Below are 19,694 nucleotides of genomic sequence, written 5' to 3'. Positions count from 1 at the left end.
TATATATTATCTTCTTCATAAACTTAATTATTGTATGACTTTTACCTTAAATGCCACTCATGTTGATTATTTTTCTTCTTTTCATTATCTAATATTCCTTTTCTTGTTGCGTATTGACTTGTTTACTATGGTTATTATTAATATCGTCATGGTTTCCTCTTATCATTTACTTTTCCTTTAATTATAAGTATTATAAGTATTTGATATTTCAGTTATCCCCTCTGTGTGAGGATAATTCTCTTTTATTGGGAGTAATATTTTCTTTAAAACCTCTTTATTGTTTTCCATTTATAAAAAATCTAGATTCTCATTATTCATTGTTTTTTTTGTTTTTGTTTTTCAAATTCTTTATTGAAAAAGTACAAAAATAAACAATACTGGCATTTTTCATAGAGCATAGTACATAAGTGTCAAGGGAATGCCAGGTGAACATCATTCGACATTAGAGCAAGTTACCTCACAATAGGAACATAGTACACATTAGTTCTTTGCTGTGGTGGACTCTACAGTCTATGGGTGGACTCGTATAGCCTGCACTAAACAGGAATAAAACATTTTTTACAGTAACAATGAATAATGAATCTTCATGTATGACTTTAATTTGTACATGAAATCCTTAAAACTTGTAACAGAAATAAAGGCACAAAAACTATATGATAACTTAAAGAATTTTCCCACTGAAATGAATAGCCTAACTAAAATTGATTTGAATCCCCCTTATGAAATCAATGTTTATTCTATTTTATATTTATTTTATTTTTGACTATTTATTTTGAGATGTTTATTTTTTATTTTATTTCAACTGCTATGAATGTATTCTATTGGATATATTAAATATACGGATATATAAACTTTATAAACCGTCTTTGACCACACATATTTATGTCTGTATGTATGTATATATGTATATATTTTTTGTTTATTTGTTTATTGTATGTTTATTGTTTGTATGTATATATGTCTTAATAATAAAAAATAAAAAAAAGTCTTTGACCACAGTAGAAGAAGAGAGGCAGGTGTAGGAAGCACACTGCCACGCCGGAGCTCCGCCCTCTAGCGGCCGCAGCGGGGAACTACACCCGGAGAGGCAGCGGCAGCCCCGGCCCCGGAACTGGAGGCGGATACGGCAGCAGCTGATGTGACCTGGAGTAGATGCACAAATGAAGATGCCAGATGCACGTCCGTCATCATGTCTGCTGCTCTTTGCGTTAGTTTCGCAGCTCGGCAGGGCGGCGGAGGTCTCCGTCTGGAGCGTCATCAACTCGGTCAGTGTCGCACCTCCAACACGCGCTGTTTGTTCCGGTTCTTGCACCTTGTGTGTGTTTGTGTGTGTATGTGTGTGTCGTGCTAAATCTACCATGGCAGTAGCTGTTAGCCGGGGTAGGCTACTGCTGCTTTAGCCCCTCTGATCTGATCTGCAGCCCTGCTGGATGCTACCTGTCGGACCCAGAAAACCTTGTGACAGTATCAACATGCAAAACTAATCTAGTGCTGGATTTTATTATACAGCTGCAGCGCGATGTTATTTACAGGTCTGCAATTAAAAGAAGCGTTTCCTTCCTCCTCAGTCTGATGTAAGATAAGAGAAGATTGGACCGGTTATTGGCTCATAGAGTTCATCTGGACCATGTTTATTCACAGTCTGTGATCTCTGTGACAGTAAAGGAACAATTAATTAATCAGGATATATAAAATAAAGAACAATTAACTGCTCAGTTTGATGTGGAAAATGAAAGTACAGCTCAGCCTAGTCTGAGTCATGTGACTGAGGTCAGGGCTGTAAATCTTCAGAGATGCATCACAAGTGTTTCCAAATGTGCTTAGCCTCTGCATGTGTTTGTATATAGGGGCAATACAGTGTAATAGAAGGGTAATTGATCCTGTATGTAGGAAACACATAATGGCCAGCAGCTGTGTTTTTGTTCATTGCATCATTATTCAGTCAGAAGCCACCAGTTAAACTTATTCATTATGCATTCATTGTGTCTTGTGTGCACTTCTAGTTTGCACGTTGCATGGTCACATCTCTCTAACAGTATGTGTATTGAATGTGTTTTCTGGGTCCATTAGTGGATTTAATCTGTCATTTTAAGCGTCACAGGTTGCTTTTGTAACAAGAAATACAGTTAATTAAAGCTTGACATCAGCTTTTTTGTTAAAATAAGGTTAGAAATATATTTAATAATTGTTTAAACTGCAGTTTGGACTAATTGGCTATTTAAAAAAGGTAGCTCTAACGTTATAAAATGTCATCACTGTGAGATAGAAATGTTTGAAAAGGAGCCTGAGCAGCAGCTGAATTACAACTGAATCGTCTCTTTGTATTTTCAGACACAAGATGCCGTGTTTCGGAAAACACTGTACGCCAACACCACCATCTTCATGAAGTGTAAGCTAAGCAGCATGACGACTCCATTATTTATTTACTTTTTAAATTTTGCCCACGTAAGATCCATAATAACACGGTCAATGGGGGCGCAAAACACAGACCAAGATGCAGTGTTGCATCATGATTTGTTGAATGGAGGTAATTCTTTCTCTCTCCAGTCCAGGGTGACCCAGCGTCATGTGAGAGGAACCTGGCGTTCAACATCAGCTGGTACCTGCGCTCCTCTGTTTGCTACAACGAGGTCTTCAACACACCAGTGAGTGTTGACTTTTGACTAACTTTGTTTGTTTTTAAGCCCTGAATGTAAATATCACATGGAGATAACTGTTGGTTGATATCAGACTCTGAGTTTCAGCAGCGTTACACACACATAACACATAACACACACTTGAACATAACGCACATGCTGCTAAATTTAATTAACATGCTTTTTTTTTTTTTAATTAGAGATCATAGGAGATATTTGAGTTTTACAAAATAGCGAAATTAAAGGAAAAATGCAGAATAAATGTTATATTTCTAAAAAGTCAGCCGAGGTCAGTGCCATGTTTTCATATAACTCTGTTGTGTTTACCTCTTACATCATACTTTATCTCCAATGGCGCATAATGATTAAGCTCGTTCACCCATTGTGAATGATAAGGAGGAACCTCTGCGATCCCCCTACAGAAAAAGCCCCCCCAAAGAATGCAAATTGTTCATTTTAATAGTTGGTCTCTCATATTGAAATTTGATTCATTTTTTTTTCTGCAGAAAAGTCAAATTCATTTACATCTTCAAACATTCAAGCACATTTTTTGCTCTTGAAAACGTCAGTGTTTTCACCTCTTCACTGTGTTTTTAGCATCAGCAGCCTGTCAGTCAGTCAGTCAGAGCAGCTGCTCTGTCGCTTCTCAACTTTATTTATTTTTTCCTCCATGACCTCCGTCTTCGTGCCGTTGTCGGCTCTTTGTCCAGAAGCGTCCGTCTCTCAGACTCAAACTCAGCTGCTGCTTTGACTTTGACGAGCTTCACCTTGTCACTGTCGGCCTCGAAGCAGCGGGTCAGGAAAGCGAGGGCGTATCCAGGTCACCTGTGGCCCCATCAGAGTTTTTTTTATTGATTTATTTACTCATTCAGACTTGTTTTTGAAATGTCAGTGTCGGCTCCTTTCAGCCTCAAAACGCTCCTCTGAAGCAGGTGACGCTGCGAGATGAGATGAGAGCAGCTGACGTTGTTTTCTCCTTTGTTCCTCGCTGTCTGGCAGATGTCAGGAAGACAATGAGGAAGTCCTGAGCAAAGCAAAACAAAACAAAACAAAAAATATATGTACACATAGCAACAGAGTTTAAAATGTTTTAGCCAGAGCCAAGTATTTTGCCTTATCATTCAAACATCTGCTCGTGGCCACTGACAAGTTAATGTGTGGCCCAGATGTGCAGCTTTTACCATAAATCTGCAGCAAAGTGATCCACATGTGACACTGGGAGTTATGCTACTGCTCCCTCTCTGTTTATTTCACTGTTTTTATCACCACCAGCGCTGTTTTGTTGAAGTGTTTGTTTCTTTTCTTCCCCGTCACATGCTCATCAGCTGTGTTTATTATAGATAAATTCACTCATGTCTTATTGTTTTCTCTTCTTTCCGCGGGTTTCCGTGTTTGAAAGGCTGAAAGTGTTATTTTCAAGCACTCTTTATTCTCCATGTTTATCTCTTGATTTCATTGCTGCTCCACACATGCAGTCGTTTGCAGCTTCATGCTCACGTCACGACGTACTTGTTGAATGCAGCTTTCACTCACAGCAGCAAAGATTTTATGTCAGTAAAATGAATTTCTTTTTTCAAACTGCTTCCATATGCGATTTTTTAATATTCAGTATGAATTCTCTATTCAAAATGAAGCAAAACTGTGTTTCTTTGCATTTATATACAGGTGCATCTAAATAAATTAGAAATTAGTTAGTTATGTCAGTAATTCAATTCAAAAAGTGAAACTAATACATTATATAGATCCATTACACACAGAATGAAACATCTTTATTTATTTAATTTATTTTAATTGTAATGATTATGGCTCACATTTAATTCAGTATCTCAAAGAATTTTAATACTACTAAAGACCAATTTAAAAAAGCATTTTTAATATGGAAATGTTGGCCTTCTGAAAAGTATGTCCATCTATATGCACTCAATACTTGGTTTGGGCTTTTTGACTTGAACTACTGGAAATGGACTTTTCCAGTGGACATATCCTAATTTATTGAGATGCACCTGTATATGATGTACACGAAAATCATTATAACTTTGAGAATTAACTTGTTTAACAAAGTTTAAATAATTTTCCTGCCTTTTTTTCTGCAGGACAGCAAAGCAAAGAACATGTTTGGTATGGACCACATGCTGAAGGACGGCTGGAGCGGCTTCTACAGTCAGGGATACATTTACTTTGAAAACTGCTCCTCGCTCTTCTTACCAAAGGTTTGATATGGACACAACAGAAACACAGCAGTGTGCAGCAGTTTTCTAATGTTATCTTCATAAACATATTAATGAAATACCTGTATTTTTAAGGCACATTGAAAAACATTTCAATTATTTTACTGCATACATTTTAAACCTATATGTACATGTTCCTTCTCCTCTCTGCAGGTGTATTATTCTGACTTCAGCCCGTATCAGCCTCTCACCAGCCCAAAGGTGAGTCATTGAATAAGCTGATGAATAGTTTACAAAATAATTTTTTGCATGTGTGAATCTATATTTACTTTATTTTACAGTGTCAAATCATCAGTCTGTGCTGTCTGTTCATGTTAGTGCTATTTCCTGCTTGTTGTTTTCAGAGTGAGCCATCGAATCAGAGCCTTTATTGGCCCGACAAGCCGGTAAGATGTGGAGTTATTCATTGAAAACACTGTCACTTCTCAACTGTGTGGTGTCCAATGGAGGTTAAACTTTTATTTACCGGTATTCATTTTTTTGCAGGATATCAGTGCAGTGGCCAAAGCCTGGGAGGACAGTCCCTATCTGTTCATCGTCAAAGTGCAGCCTCTGTTTCGAGGACTTGAAGATGAAGACTTTGGACCGGAGCAGCTCAACTTTGCTTTTACGAGTGAGAAGCAGCATCATTCATTTATTTTACATCAAGCAGCTTCAAGGTCTTTGGTATTTACTCACATAGGAAAATGGTTAAATAAATGAATAATGAATAGAAAATCTAACCACTGAGGATTTTTTAACAAGTGTCAGCAGAGGTGATTTATTTAATGTTTTCTTTCCCCAGTGAAAGTTGAGATGAAGGGACCACATGACTACTCCTCTCCTGCTGACTGGCCTCACATGATGGTATGTATGGTTAGAAATGTGTCGGCATTAAATCTGAAACAGAAATAGTTTGACTGCTGCTATTTGGCCACATTATTATAGTTTTGCATACTGCTGTTTTTATACATACAACTAGTGACATGAGCATAAAGGCTTCAGAAACAAGTACATTAGACTTTGGGTTGAGATCAGTCAAAGTTTCACAGCCTTAAAGGGATAGTTCAACATTTTGGCAAATTGTTCCATTGCCATAATCCCTATAGTCATAGCAGTAGGTTTGTTACCTTTAATTGTTGGTGCAAGCTATTTTTAGAACGGCGGAGCAGAGCCGCTAGCTGCTCAGAGCTACGCTCCGGAGGCTAATGGGATTTCTTGGTTTCCCTCATCAAACTCATCAAATACACAATCCAACAACTACAAAACGCTCTGGTGGACAAGTTGTGACCTGCACATTCACCACGCTATGAGATAATAACAGAACGTTACCAGACAGAGTTGTTTTAGAGGTAAATGCAGAGACTGCTTGCTGAAAAACTGTCCCTGAAGGCAACGCACATCAGCGGTTTTGCACGAATTTGCCTCTAAATCAACTCTGTCTGGTAACATTTTGTTATTATCTCATAGTGTGGTGAATGTGCAGGTCACAACTTGTCCACTAGAGCGTTTTGGAGTTGTTGGATTGTGTATTTGATTAGTTTGATGGGGGAAACCAAGAAATCCCATTAGCCTCCGTAGCTCGCGGCCATGCTCCACCGTTCTAAAAATATCTTGCACCGACAATTAGAGGTAACAAACCTACTGCTATGACTATAGGGATTATGGCAATGGGCCAATTTGCCAAGATGTTGAACTATCCCTTTAAGAGGAAAATATCAGTGTTGGTTCTCAGAAGTGAAAGCCGAACACAGAGCTGACCTCTTCTCTTCTCTTTCCTCTGCCCGTCACAGTTCTTCATGGTCATGTGCATCGTGTACGTGCTGTTCGGCGCCCTCTGGCTCTTCTGGTGCGCCTGCTACTGGAGGGATCTGCTGCGGATCCAGTTCTGGATCGGCGCCGTCATCATCCTGGGCATGCTGGAGAAAGCCGTGTTTTACTCAGAGTACCAGAGCATCCGCTACAAAGGAGACTACGGTGGGTGGATTTATAGACGTTTCTCATTTGTTTTGTTTATTTCTGCTTATTAAAGCAGAAGTAAGCGGAACATTTGTGTTAATATAAGTCTTAAATAGTTATATCTTCTGACGGCAATCACTTATATAAAGTGTTTGGTCTGAAACACGGGTCTGTCAGTCACTCTGCTCTGCTGTAAGCAGAGGAGAAAACTTTCCTTGTATCCTACAACCTTTATCCAATGAGGAGAGAGAACGGCATAAAGGGGCGGTCCTCTCTGTGTGTGCAGCCAAGGGATGCGCGTGAATGTGGTGACGTAGGGACGAGGGCGGGGACTGCTAACTCCATCGGCTGACAAGAAGCTAGCCAAAACGACCGGATCGCTTACTTCTGCTTTAACTTTATCTGTTGTATGATCATTATTCTCACAGTTCAAGGTGCTGTGATTTTCGCTGAGCTGCTCTCCGCGCTCAAAAGATCCTTAGCCCGGATCCTGGTCCTCATCGTCAGTCTCGGCTACGGCATCGTCAAGTAAGTTTAAAAAACATACACACACATCTTTTTAGTCCTGCTGATACTTTATACACTTGTGTTAGTAAAAGTGAACGGTGTCTTCCAGGCCCAGGTTGGGTACCACTGTGCACCGGCTGGCGGCTGTCGGGCTCCTCTACCTGCTCTTCTCCTCTGTGGAGGGTGTGCTGAGAGTGACGGGTGTAAGTGTCAACAGCCTTTATCCTCAATATTTGTTTTGACACAGTGACAATCCAGACATCTAATAGTGACACACAGATGCTTTTAACTCATATCCATCCATAATGTCATACAAATGCATGTCATTAAAGTTATACTCCTGACATTTTACTCCACACTGACAGACTGATAGCTTTAATAATAATAACCCACAAACACCAGTTTATCAGCTACACTGTCAGAAATGCGACAGAGGAGCAGAGCAGCAAGAGAAACGCACAATGTTTTGGGATAGTGTGTCACCTGCAAAACATAGATAGATGAGGCTCAGTCTCTTGTTGCTTCTCAGGAAAACATTTTCACCAGAACACATTAATCTCCCATGGCAACAGATGAATTTATTACAGACAAATATAATGAACCCTGTGGATTTTAACCAGTGCAGATGGAGCATGATCTGCTGCTGCGTCTACAGGCTGATTGAAGCGGATAGTAGTTTCTTTCTTTTTTTTAAACAGAGATGTTGCATTCAAGGCACTCTGTATAAATAAGTTTGATTTGAGCAGAGCAGACGAAAGAGAGAGAGCGAGAGAGGGGTGGTGGTGGTGGTGGTGGGGAGAAAAGGTTACGTAGGGATTGGGTCTCCGGGAGGCAGACGACAGGCCATGATAATAGGGAATGACAAATTTGATCTGAGAGTGATATTTTCAACTGCAGCGAGCTCAAAGAGTCACGAAAACACAGAGTTGTACTAAACAAACATGAGATAAGAGACAGAAAGAGCGATGGAGGGATGATGGAGGACGGCGGGTGGATGTGGATCTGTCTGAATCTCCTCACATAAAACAAAACACCTCATAACTTTTCTGTGTGTGATTAAGTCATTCATCTCCCTCTCTCTTGTCTTCTTCCTGCAGGGTTTCTACGGTACGGTCGCCCTGGTTGCTAATCTCAGCCTCTCCCTCATCGACTCCTGCGTCATGTGGTGGATATCCTTCACTCAAAGCAGCCACTCGTTTGCATTTATTTAGAAGCTTTTGCATGCATAAGTTATTTTTAATTATGCTTATTCCAATGTGTACTGTATCCGTATATACTCTACGGCACATTCTCCTTAATTTGCATTTACATTTTCATCAGTTTGTCTCAAACCACTCGTCTGTTGAAGCTGCGCAGGAACGTGGTGAAGCTGTCCCTCTATCAGCACTTCACCAACACCCTCATCTTCTCTGTTGTAGGTGAGTATCTGTGGCTACAGCAGCTTTAAGGGGGAGAAAAGAAGAAGAAGATGTGGGAAATGTGTGCTTTTGTTGAGTTAAGCAGAGATTTAGTTAAAAGACTGAATACAGGCGTGTGTTTTCCAAAAAAAATCCTTGAACGCATCGGCCCTGTGCTGTTTTTAAATAGGTCTGTCTTGAATTAAAAATATGTGTAAATGTATTCATGTTTTTGTCAACAGTCTCACTGAGGTAACCTTTTGTTCCGTTTCTATTTCTGGTTTCACTGGTGGGAGGTGTCGTGTGCTGCTGTTTCCAAGCATTTGCATATTGTTTATGAGCCGACTCTGTTTCCACAGCCTCCATCATCTTCATCATCTGGACCACCAAAGCCTTCAAGCTGGTCGACTGCCAGACGGTCAGTTCTGTTTCTGTTCCTGACTGATTGTCATGTTGCGTTGCTGCGTCTGTATCTTGTTTACACAGAGATGAAAGGCGAATTTGATAAAAACCCATCTCTCTGTCTGTCTGTCTTCTCTCTCTCTTATTCTATTTTTGTCTTTTGCTCAGGGTTGGCGGGACTTGTGGGTAGACGATGCCTTCTGGCGTCTCCTCTTCTCCACCATCCTGCTGGTCATCATGGTGCTGCTGCGGCCCTCCGCCAACAACCAGAGGTCAGAGGTCAAACCTGCAGCTGTGGTCGACCATGGAGGCCTAAATAATAATGATAATAATACCGTAATAAACCTTATTTATAGAGCACTTATCAAACAAAAGTGCTTAACAGAGAAAAATTAGGATAACAGTTAAAACAAGAAATAAAATCACGGGGGATAAAATGAAACATTAAAATGACAATAAAACTAGCAGGGCTATATAGAAACAAACAGGGGGAAACAGTGGGAAACAACATAAAATCAGGAAATGCTGAATGAAAGAAATGTGTTTTAAGTAGAGACTCCCAAGTAGAGCTAGTTGTGTAATCGATTCAAGGCTTTTTTTTTTCTTAATGAAAATACATCAGCCTCAAGATAATGACAACATACAAAAGGACAAAACACGAATGTACCGTTTATAATCCAGACATAATATCACTTAAATACATATAATATAATAATCAAGGCGTGAGGATGTAAAAGTATAAACAGTATAATGGTTTCAGCATCTCTAGAATTTAAAATGGATTGCGATATTTCTGAGATGGTAAAAACAAGATGTCTGATTGCTCAGATATAAGGTTAACGTTAAAGTTAAAGTTAAAGATACTTTATTAATCTCCTCTTCTGTTCTCTCTTTCCTTTTTTTTAGGTTCTCCCATTCCCCTCTGATTGATGAGGATGACGACGAGGAGGAGGCCAAGGAACCCATGTTGAATGAAGCTTTTGGTACAACATATCAGTCCTGTTATTATATATCATCATATATTATTAGTTTCTTATTATTTAGGACACCTGCAGCAGATATAAATAGACTCAGACGCCCTGACAACCAGAGAGCTAATGTATAAATAAAGTTTTAGCTGCATCATGTCGTATCTAAGTGCAGAATCCAGAGCCGTAAGAGCTGCAGAGACGGTTTTTCCACGTGTTTGTCACGTCAGCACTAAATCTGGAAACACTTCACACTCCCGCTCTTTTCCGATGTCGTCCTAATTGCTCCATATTTAACCAAATGCACTCATCTGTAAATAATCTGGGCCGGCTCACAGCTTCCCTCAGATCCTCCGAGGACGTCGCTACCGAGGCTAAATCTGTTCATCATGACATCCGACATGTGGAGAACACACTCGTTTGGAGATGACGTTCATCTTATGATCATATAATAGTATAAAAAAAGTAAATGTAGTAACCTGGTTATGTTATAATCATGTCATGGAACAAGGGGCTTTTGTGTGATCTCAACTGGCTCTTTTTGTTTTTTGGGCTTTTTCAGAGGGAATGAAGATGAGAGGTTCAAAGCCCGACGCTAATGGCTCCCAGAAACTCTTGAGTAAAGAAGTGCGTCAACTGCTGTCGTCCCTTTCTCTTTTATCTCTTTATTGTGTTTCCATATCGAATTTAATCATTTCTTCTTCTTTTTTTCCTCTGTTTTCTTTTTTTTTTTCTTCTTTTTTCCAGGATGAAGACCTAAAGTGGGTCGAGGAGAACATTCCTACAACTGTTGCCGATGTGTAAGTAGTAAAATTTGAATTTGAGACACCGAATCTCTCTGTGAGGTCAAAGCCGCGGCTCAGAAGAAACATCCCATAATGTCCTCAGAGTGCCTCAGTGTTGCACTTAAAACATACAGTATTACCTCGCCTGGAATTTGTGAGAGTAAGTTGCTGGATTAAAGGTGTAATCCTTTTTAATATGTCACATCGTCGCAGCTTATGTAAAGGTATCAGTGTCGCTCACGGCACCTCATTTAAGACTAGAAAGATGCAATTCATGAATTTCCCTTTAAAAAATATATATTTTAATTATTATTAAGATTAGTTACACTGTTTTATTATTTTGCTTACTCAGTGTTTTATTATTACTTATTTATTGTCTTATTAGTTTAGTGATCTTATCATTGTCATTCTATGTTTTAGCATGTTTTTATTTGATTTAGTTATGTACGTATGTATTTCTCCCACTCCTTTTACTCCTTTTATTTATTTTGTCCTGTCCACTCTTGTACCCTTTCTTATATTTATGGTTTTACCTTTATTTGTCCCAGCTCTATTAATTCTCGTTTACACCTCTTATGAAAGACCTCCAGTGTTTCCCCATAACTTCTCAGCGTTAAGATATTGTTTCCTCAGTTCAGTTCAGTCCCTGCATTTAATTATTCCATGTTTACTTTAATGCTGATTGTGGATGTTGGGGGTGGGGCATTGTTTTTGTTTTTTATGGAAAGCACTTTGTGTTGCATTTTAACTGTATGAAAAAGTGCTATAGAAATAAATTTTAATTGACTAATTGATTCCTCTTCTCCATTTACAGAGCACTCCCAGTAATGTTAGATGAAGAAGAGGTAAAGTCTCGTTTTACTTTTTCTGTTACTGTCATTCTATATCACTGTAAGTGCATTAATCCGTATTCCTTTTTTATTTATATACAGGAAATCCTGAAAACCAAGATGGAGCGATCCAAAATGGAGTAGAAATTCAATATGAGAATATAAGAAAAGAAAGCAATATCACTGAGGCAGCAATGAATGCGTTCTGAGTGATGTGATTACCAAAAAAATGTGGGCAAAGCCAACTGTTCTCTCTCCTGACACTTTAACTATTTAATTTCATTTCATAAATAATTCTGTAATACCTTAATGAGCTCAAGGAGGCATGACCACTTAAGGTGGCATTGTGCAGCCTGGGGTTGGATGGGTTGGCTGTTGTATTTGTTGTTGTTATTATTGACGTCCAGGCTGGCAGAGCATTTAGCATTAAGATAAATATTTTATTAGTTTAAAAAAAATGTTTCTCCACAGTCACAAACTCAAAATGCAGAAAACTGAACATTTCACTAAAGGCCCTTTATATAAAATTGAATATCAAAATCCTGCCTTGTGGTTTTAGATTAATATTTAAGTATTTAATAAATCATGTGGTTTTTTTAAGCACTGAAAACATTTAGGAAATTACAAAAAACCAAAGTGTGAAACTTGTAGGAATGTGAGCACTGATTAGATTTTTGATCTGTTCAGGTATAAATTAGGATTTCTAGTGATTGTCACAGTCATGATATCAGATACTGACTGAAAACACCAAGTTATTGTGCAAAGTGAGAAGTTTTTTTTGTTTTTGTTTTTTGCCAACACAGCGTCTGACACTTGAGACGTGAGAGACGTGCTGTTTTCAGTTTGTGTTTCACTACAGTATGTTACATAGTTAATAGGTCAAATCACGACGTATATTTAATATTGAAGTGAGCAGGAAACTGAATGGTGTGATTAGATAACTTTTTTATGCTTTTACCAAACTATTGAACGTTTCCTGAGCTCATTTCCTCTTCAGCTAACACTTAGTTTTCTGGCTAACTGAGTAATCTTGAACACAGAAATTGAGTTTATTCGTCACTGTTATCGTACATGTACACAGCTGCGTCAGTGGTTATTGACACTTGAAGCGTGTGTCCCAGTTGTCAGGGGGACAACGTGCTGCTTTCGTGTTTTGGGCTGTTGACTGGATCACTGTCGTCTGGACTGGGAGAATGTAACGACCCTGTGTTAGACCCGGTCACTTCTCTGAGATGTTGTCTTTACACAGAACAGTCAAAACAAGTCATAATATGATATTTTCAAGCTTTTACCGACACGTGAAAGGCCGCACAGTATCAGCTGGGGAAAATGTGTGAGACTCTTATAAATGTTTTCCAAACCTGTAGCCACAAGTCTGAAATTAAGGTTCATTTTATTTATTTTAATCTCTATAAAAGGTAAAATTTTATAGCTTGTTGGCCTAAACTCTCTAAAATATACATGTGACTGAGTATATATGTAATATTTTCTCCCTTGTAGGCCACTATTATTAAGGTCTTCACCAAGATTCAGTAGATCAGGGTAGTTTTTAAAGATTACTGTACATGAAAAATTCATATTTTTCATGACATGTCCTTTAAAATTCATATCTTTCATGTCACTACAAGTAGAGATTCCTTTGAGCCTCTCACGTTCCCACTACAACATCATATTCTGCCATAAATGGCAGAAGTTTATCCCGTCCCTGTGCAATCTACTGCAATATGTGTAGATATCCTAAATTCCTTAATTTATGGGATTTCTTTTATATATACGTCGTATATATATTGTCCAAGTCTTGTTGGGGATATTTTATTTCAGAGAGACACTATAAAGCCCAATTTCTGGATGTGAGTCTGCAATGTAATGTGAAGCTGATGATACTATATGGCTTTTTGCGTTTGTCTTGCAAATAAAATTTATACTGAAACATGGTTAAGATATCTGTTTTTGTGTGTATGTTGTATGTATGAGTTTTTGTAGAACTTTTAGGGATGATGTAAAAAAAAAAAAAAAAAAAGGAAACTAATTGAGAATTAAAGTAAGTATTTTTTTTAAATAAATGTGCTGGTCTTATTTATATAACCTGAGGTCCTCTGTACCCAATATGCCAGTGACAAAGGTAGACAGGGCCTTTGACATCAATGCCCACAGACTGGAACAACTAGTGGGGCACCTACCTTAAACTTTGTATTGTTTTCTGTTGGCTTATTCATATTATGAACTCATTATTATACCATGGGTCCCGGGATTTTATGTTTTGGTTTGTTGTTTTCTTTTTGCCTTTAGGCATTTATTTTATTTCAACTTATTTCAAGAAGAAGAAGTATTTCCCCCTTTCTTTTTATGTCTACAGTTTTTAGTTTTAGTATTTGTGCTCAGTTATTTATTTCAATTTTGTATTTTGTATTTTCCATGAAAGCTGTATGAACATAATGTAAATATATATATATATATATATAAATAAATCTCGCGAGAACCCCACATCGCCGACAGCTGCGAGATTACGACCACAAACACATCACTGCACCTTTAACGCGTTCCTCGTGAGTGCGCTGACTTCAGTCACGTGCCTGTCAAACCCCGTTCCCTTCTTCCCTCGCGCAGCCGTCGTTATAACAACAGGGGAAGTAGCAACAAGCTAACTAACCTGGTTTGGTTAACGTCAACGAACTAAAGTGCTACTACGGCCGTCACGTTTTTATAATTATCAACCGAGTTTAGTTACACAGCGTTACGTTAGTTTAACTAACTGACTGTCTTTGTTCAGCTTTTCTTTTTTTTTTCTTCCAGTCGACATGGAGTGAGAGGGGAACAATGTTTTGGGTTAGCAGCCGTTGCTAACGTGCTAACTTCAGAGCTAGCAGGCTAACGACCAGATCAGCTGTTGTTTTGGTCGGAGACAGAGACAGAGAGAAAGAGACAAACTATATTTCATTACCGCATTGGCATTGTTTTGTTTTGTTTTTTTATCGATCACATTTCCAACAGCTCCGTCGGTTAATGGCGACACATACGGGCGACGTACCACCCTAACTAGAAGAGTCATCAGCCCGTGGTCAGCCAGTCAGCTGCTGTCCGACCGACCGACAGGCGTCAACTCCGTCTGTGTGTGTGTAGGATTGATGATCCGTCAGATCAGAGCAGGTAGCTGTAATTGAAAATCAGCAATATATCGCCTTCAAGATGCATGACGCCTATGAACCAGTGCCTATCTTGGAAAAGCTTCCACTCCAGATCGACTGCCTTGCGGCCTGGGGTGAGTTGTTGACATCGTTACAGCCCCTCCACCCCCTCCTAACCCAACCCAGCTAATCAAAGGGCTGCCAAACACTATTTTAAGTACAGTACTTATTATTGTGTCTATTTTTACTATTTGTTATGTTACACTTTTTGAACATGCACTATGCACTTTATATGTGGACTGCTGTTAACACCAACACAGGTGCTTCATGTTTCATGTTTATCCTGTAATGTTTTATCTGTGATGAGAGTGAATGTTTATTGCCATTGAAACAAATTCCAATCGACAGTATTGAATCTTTTATAACCCTTGACATTGAACTCATCTCTCTGGGCGTTTATTGAACTGCAGTGTCAGGTGTCCCACTTTGTCTGTGATTGTCTGTCTCACCACTGACATGAATGGTTTTCCTTCCAGCTCCAACTGCACAAGCTTTTGTTTGATGATTGTAATAGGTCTGAAGTGACTGCTGGTCTCCGCTTTTGAACTGTCATTGACTTTGAGTTTCTGTCTCCACAGAGGACTGGCTGCTTGTTGGGACAAAACCAGGACATCTCCTTCTCTACCGGATAAAGAAAGATGCAGGTATAAAGAAGATCAGAAAATCAATGGGATCTGTGCTGCTGTGTATTTGCAGACCGTCTCAACTTACTGGGTTATTCTCATAAACAAAAATCAGTTTTATTTCACATGTAGGTTTACATACACAAGGAATTTGATTCTGCTTTATTCAACTTTATTCAAATTTGGACATAACGGGAAATACAACTAAAAAACAAGACTGAAGCAAGATAAATAGACAATGTAAACATATAACTGTTGCATATGGCTGTAAAATTATATATAGGTTAATATGAAGAACAAAGTGGAGTGTCTATATACAAGTCAAGCTGTTTGTGTGAATTATATTGTAATAAGTAGTGATGTATGAATGTAATGGGTATACATGAGGTGGGTGGTTATATACAGTAAATACATGTAAACATGTTTATAAACTATATATATGGTGTGCTTACATCTATATATAACAATGGTGATGATGACTTATGTCTCTTTTCTTCACAGGGAGCAACCGGTTCGAGGTGACACTGGAAAAATCCAACAAGAACTTCTCAAAGAAGATTCAGCAGGTAGATGAGATGACAGCCATAGACAGAAACCCATGTGAGGGAGAAACATTTGAGGGAAATCCACAAGTTTTAGTACAAACTGTCTGATTGTAAACACAGGCCTCAACACAACACCTCTCTCCATTCACCTCAGTTTGTCTCTTGTCAAAGGCCAACTCCCACTCTTGCAATTATTCTGGGATTCTCACACACCTCAAGATTACAAAAGATTGTCGGTGTGGTCAACCGTCAGTGTGAATAGTCTGGTTTTGTAAATCTATGACAAAAATACTTCCTTTGAATCTCCTTTAACTGTGTTTTTTATTCTTCCCACAGCTTTATGTTGTCTCTCAGTACAAAATCCTTGTCAGCCTTCTGGGTATGTTTATCTCACAACCACACTTTCATGTATTAAACTGTGATTCCACTGTAAAATTTTATTCTTGACTTTTGAAAAGACCTGTTTGGGATCTTGAGTTCAAAGATCACACTCTGTCAATAGTCTGTGTCTGTTTGTTGTTAAATCTTTGCTGCCTTGAAGCTAAAATCAGTTCATCTGTTCACACACAGTTTAACATTACATTATCATCACAAAAAAAATCTCTTCGTTTCCTGCAGAGAACAACATCCACGTCCACGACCTCCTGACCTTCCAGCAGATCACTGTCGTGTCCAAAGCCAAAGGAGCCTCACTCTTCGCCTGTGACCTGCAGGTCAGTTACAGGAGATTTACAGAAAAGTACAATAGAATAGAATAGAAAGACTTTATTGTCCACCGTAGTGGAAATTTGTCTTAGGCCTCTCCAAGACAACAAAGTATCACTATCACTACCACTATCACCACTACCACTATCATACTGCATTTGTATCGTTTCCCATGCAAAGTCTTTCAAGTGAGAACAAACTCCACACAACAGAGCACCCACACAGTTAGTGGATGAGTAAAAAGGAGAAAACAGATCAGTACCTTTATAGTAAGCAACTTTAAGACTAGAAGCTTTAAGTTAACTAGTTTGTTCAGTTTGATTATTTTTAGGCTATTATTAGGCTTAAACCAGTGTTTTTAATTCTTAGACTACTCCTATTACTAACAATTCCCTGGTTCTCACCAGACAGTCGTCTGTCAGCCTTTTGAAAAAGTGATTCTTGTGTTGTAGGCCACCACCAAATTTCACTACTGTTAGAAACAAATAAAGACCTAAAGGCGTAAGGTTGATAATTAAAAGACTAAAAACTTATGCCTTACAACTACCAACACTGTGTATATAATATTATTCTATTCTTGTAAATAACTGTATATATTCCTGAAACATTTTTGGTACATAACTATATATCTGTCTTACATTGTTTTTCTATCTCTATCTTCTACTTTTTTACCTTGTATGTTACAAATGCTACTGTAACAACCAAATTCCCCATGTGTGGGATTAATAACCAGTTTTATGTCTCAGTGCTTCCTCAGTAGGGCGTACATTCATAGACTTAAATAGGAGGCTCAGGCATAAGTGTGTTTAAAATCCCATACACAGATCCTCCTTCATCCTGTCCACGCTGGCAGGGATACTCGGATCTAACATGCTGCTGCTTCCCACCAGCACATACAGCACACACACACACTATACCAACAGTTGTTCTGAGATCATTCCCTTGTGACGGCTTCTTTAAATGAACAGCAACATGATGCCCATTAATAAGAGGCTCAAGCAAGCATCAGTCTATTTGCTGTGTCCACAATTGCTTCCTTGAAGACAGGAAGGATCATTTAGATGTATATTATTATTAGTATACACAGGATGTTTTAACCTCTGCTGTAATTTGCAGTAAATGGACTAAAACAGGCAAAAGGCTGGTTTGATACCAAAGAATCACACGGCACAGTTGTTGCATCCCAAAGACAGTCATAACAATGATATTCTTTTCCTTTTCGTGACCATATTTCCATGTTGTGCTCACATTTTCCCTGATTTTGAGTCATGTATTGTATATTATTTTGTCTCTTCTTTTTTTTTCCTTTTCCCCACCTCCCTCAGCAAACCAGCTCAGGAGAGGAAAGGTTGAGAATGTGTGTCGCAGTAAAAAAGAAACTCCAGCTGTATTACTGGAAGGATCGGGAGTTCCATGAGCTGCAGGTATAATAATAAAATATATTTAAGGCTTATTCACTGCAGTGTGATCCAGATGTCTCCCCCCCAAAAAATCTTTTGACATATTTATAAATCTTAATATTTCCCTTTGTGTCTGTCAGGGCGACTTCGGTGCACCAGATATTCCAAAGTCCATGGCTTGGTGTGAAAACTCCATATGTGTTGGTTTCAAACGAGACTATTACCTTATTCGGGTATGTGCTACGGGACTAACAATAAGCTTTACACATTCAGCTTTATTTATCCGTTGGGACCTGTAATTTAAAATGAGCCTCAAACCATAATCTGTCTCTTGCATTTCAAACACTCATCCCGGCTTGCACACTACAAAACGTTTGTAGTGTCTTCAGTTTGGATTCATGGCAGTCATTTGATTCCAGTAGTGACATGTTTTCAGTGAAATATAAAAACATTCATAGCGACCACTCAAACCTGCAGCACAGTTCACCTCTTGACTGTTCACCTTCATCTTGAGTTTGTTCTCAAGTGTTGGATTTTTCTCAAAAATTGCGAAAAATTCTCTTGAGTGTTAAGTGGTTCACAGGCGATGTTGTCAAATGTGTTTCTGCTGTGACTCCTGCGTGAACTGGCTTGAATCCTTTATTCATGATTCTGTGAAGAGGCTGCAAGCTGCAGATATTTTGCAGGTGCCTTTCAAGTCTGCAAAGTGTTTCATACATAGATTTTGAGAAGTGTCACTTTTTATACGTCCTCTGAAAACACACTTCAGAAGCAGGTTGTTACATAACCTGTTCTTGTCTGTTTTGATGTCCTTGATTTGTGTTTATTTTTGGCTTTTTCCTTTTCTTTATATTTATTCATATTATTATCAGCTTATGCTTGGAAGTTGTTCCTCTTCTTAGCTTTTTTTTAATGTTGTTTTTACTGAAGTAAACTGACCTTATAGATAAAGTTAATGTCACTGAAGTATCGTTATCTGTTCCTCCTGTACTCACCCACGCTATCTTCTCCTGTCAACCAGATGGATGGCCGCGGCTCCATCAAGGAGCTCTTCCCCACTGGGAAACAGTTGGAGCCTCTGGTTGCCCCACTGGCTGATGGGAAAGTGGCTGTTGGGCAGGATGACCTGACTGTGGTCCTGAACGAAGAGGGCGTTTGCACCCAGAAGTGCGCCCTGAACTGGACAGACATCCCTATAGCAATGGGTAAGAAAAACACACTAGAACAAACACCCTGAGGTCGATGTGGTCTTGGTTTTAGATGTATATTTATTATCTGAAATGTCACTTTTTAATGCTTTTCTGTGCAAATGAACAACAAGTTACTTCATTATCTAGTCCTAGTTGCTGCTTCTATCCTTGTAATGACCCCAGATGTCTGCGCTAGAGTTAACTTGTGTTCAATATCAGTCGACACTGACGGCAAAGTCAAAAGGAGACAAATATAGAGAAACAAGAGCCAAACATCCTCCCCCCAGCTCTCTGTGGTTTATAGTTCATCTTCCAGATAACACAGAAAATGTGAAAACGTGTCACTCCAGGCAGT

The 19,694-nt window shown here is 38.8% G+C and overlaps 2 protein-coding genes across 3 annotated transcripts in view; both read left to right on the top strand.

Moving 5' to 3' along the window:
- Positions 1–1,106: 1,106 nt before the first annotated feature.
- Positions 1,107–12,086, top strand: LOC146963351 (Golgi-pH regulating cation channel-like). The gene is made up of 20 exons (XM_085767336.1): positions 1,107–1,265; positions 2,332–2,389; positions 2,548–2,645; positions 4,730–4,846; positions 5,018–5,065; positions 5,209–5,250; positions 5,351–5,477; positions 5,649–5,710; positions 6,637–6,820; positions 7,231–7,330; positions 7,419–7,512; positions 8,407–8,480; positions 8,621–8,727; positions 9,066–9,124; positions 9,277–9,380; positions 10,015–10,091; positions 10,639–10,703; positions 10,824–10,876; positions 11,676–11,706; positions 11,794–12,086. The coding sequence occupies exons 1-20, from the start codon at positions 1,161–1,163 to the stop codon at positions 11,833–11,835; spliced, it is 1,647 nt and encodes a 548-aa protein (XP_085623462.1). The 5' UTR covers positions 1,107–1,160; the 3' UTR covers positions 11,836–12,086.
- A 2,139-nt stretch (positions 12,087–14,225) lies between these two features.
- vps39 (VPS39 subunit of HOPS complex) overlaps positions 14,226–19,694 on the top strand; it is a 32,317-nt gene continuing 26,848 nt past the window's right edge. Inside the window, exons 1-8 of one of the 2 annotated variants that reach the window (XM_085766917.1) lie at positions 14,226–14,950; positions 15,455–15,520; positions 16,001–16,065; positions 16,381–16,423; positions 16,663–16,757; positions 18,075–18,173; positions 18,290–18,382; positions 19,171–19,354. In XM_085766917.1, coding sequence (XP_085623043.1) covers positions 14,878–14,950; positions 15,455–15,520; positions 16,001–16,065; positions 16,381–16,423; positions 16,663–16,757; positions 18,075–18,173; positions 18,290–18,382; positions 19,171–19,354 — 718 coding nt within the window. In that variant the 5' untranslated portion in view covers positions 14,226–14,877. The remainder of the gene's footprint in view (positions 14,951–15,454; positions 15,521–16,000; positions 16,066–16,380; positions 16,424–16,662; positions 16,758–18,074; positions 18,174–18,289; positions 18,383–19,170; positions 19,355–19,694) is intronic. The other variant, XM_085766918.1, reaches the window with a different exon arrangement.

Source organism: Trachurus japonicus, chromosome 22, assembly GCF_045865225.1.
Source record: "Trachurus japonicus isolate A0001 chromosome 22, Traja_1.0".
In the NCBI taxonomy this organism is placed as follows: Eukaryota; Metazoa; Chordata; class Actinopteri; order Carangiformes; family Carangidae; genus Trachurus; species Trachurus japonicus.
Note: the sequence above shows the minus strand (reverse complement) of the source record. Positions and strands in the feature narration are given on the sequence as shown.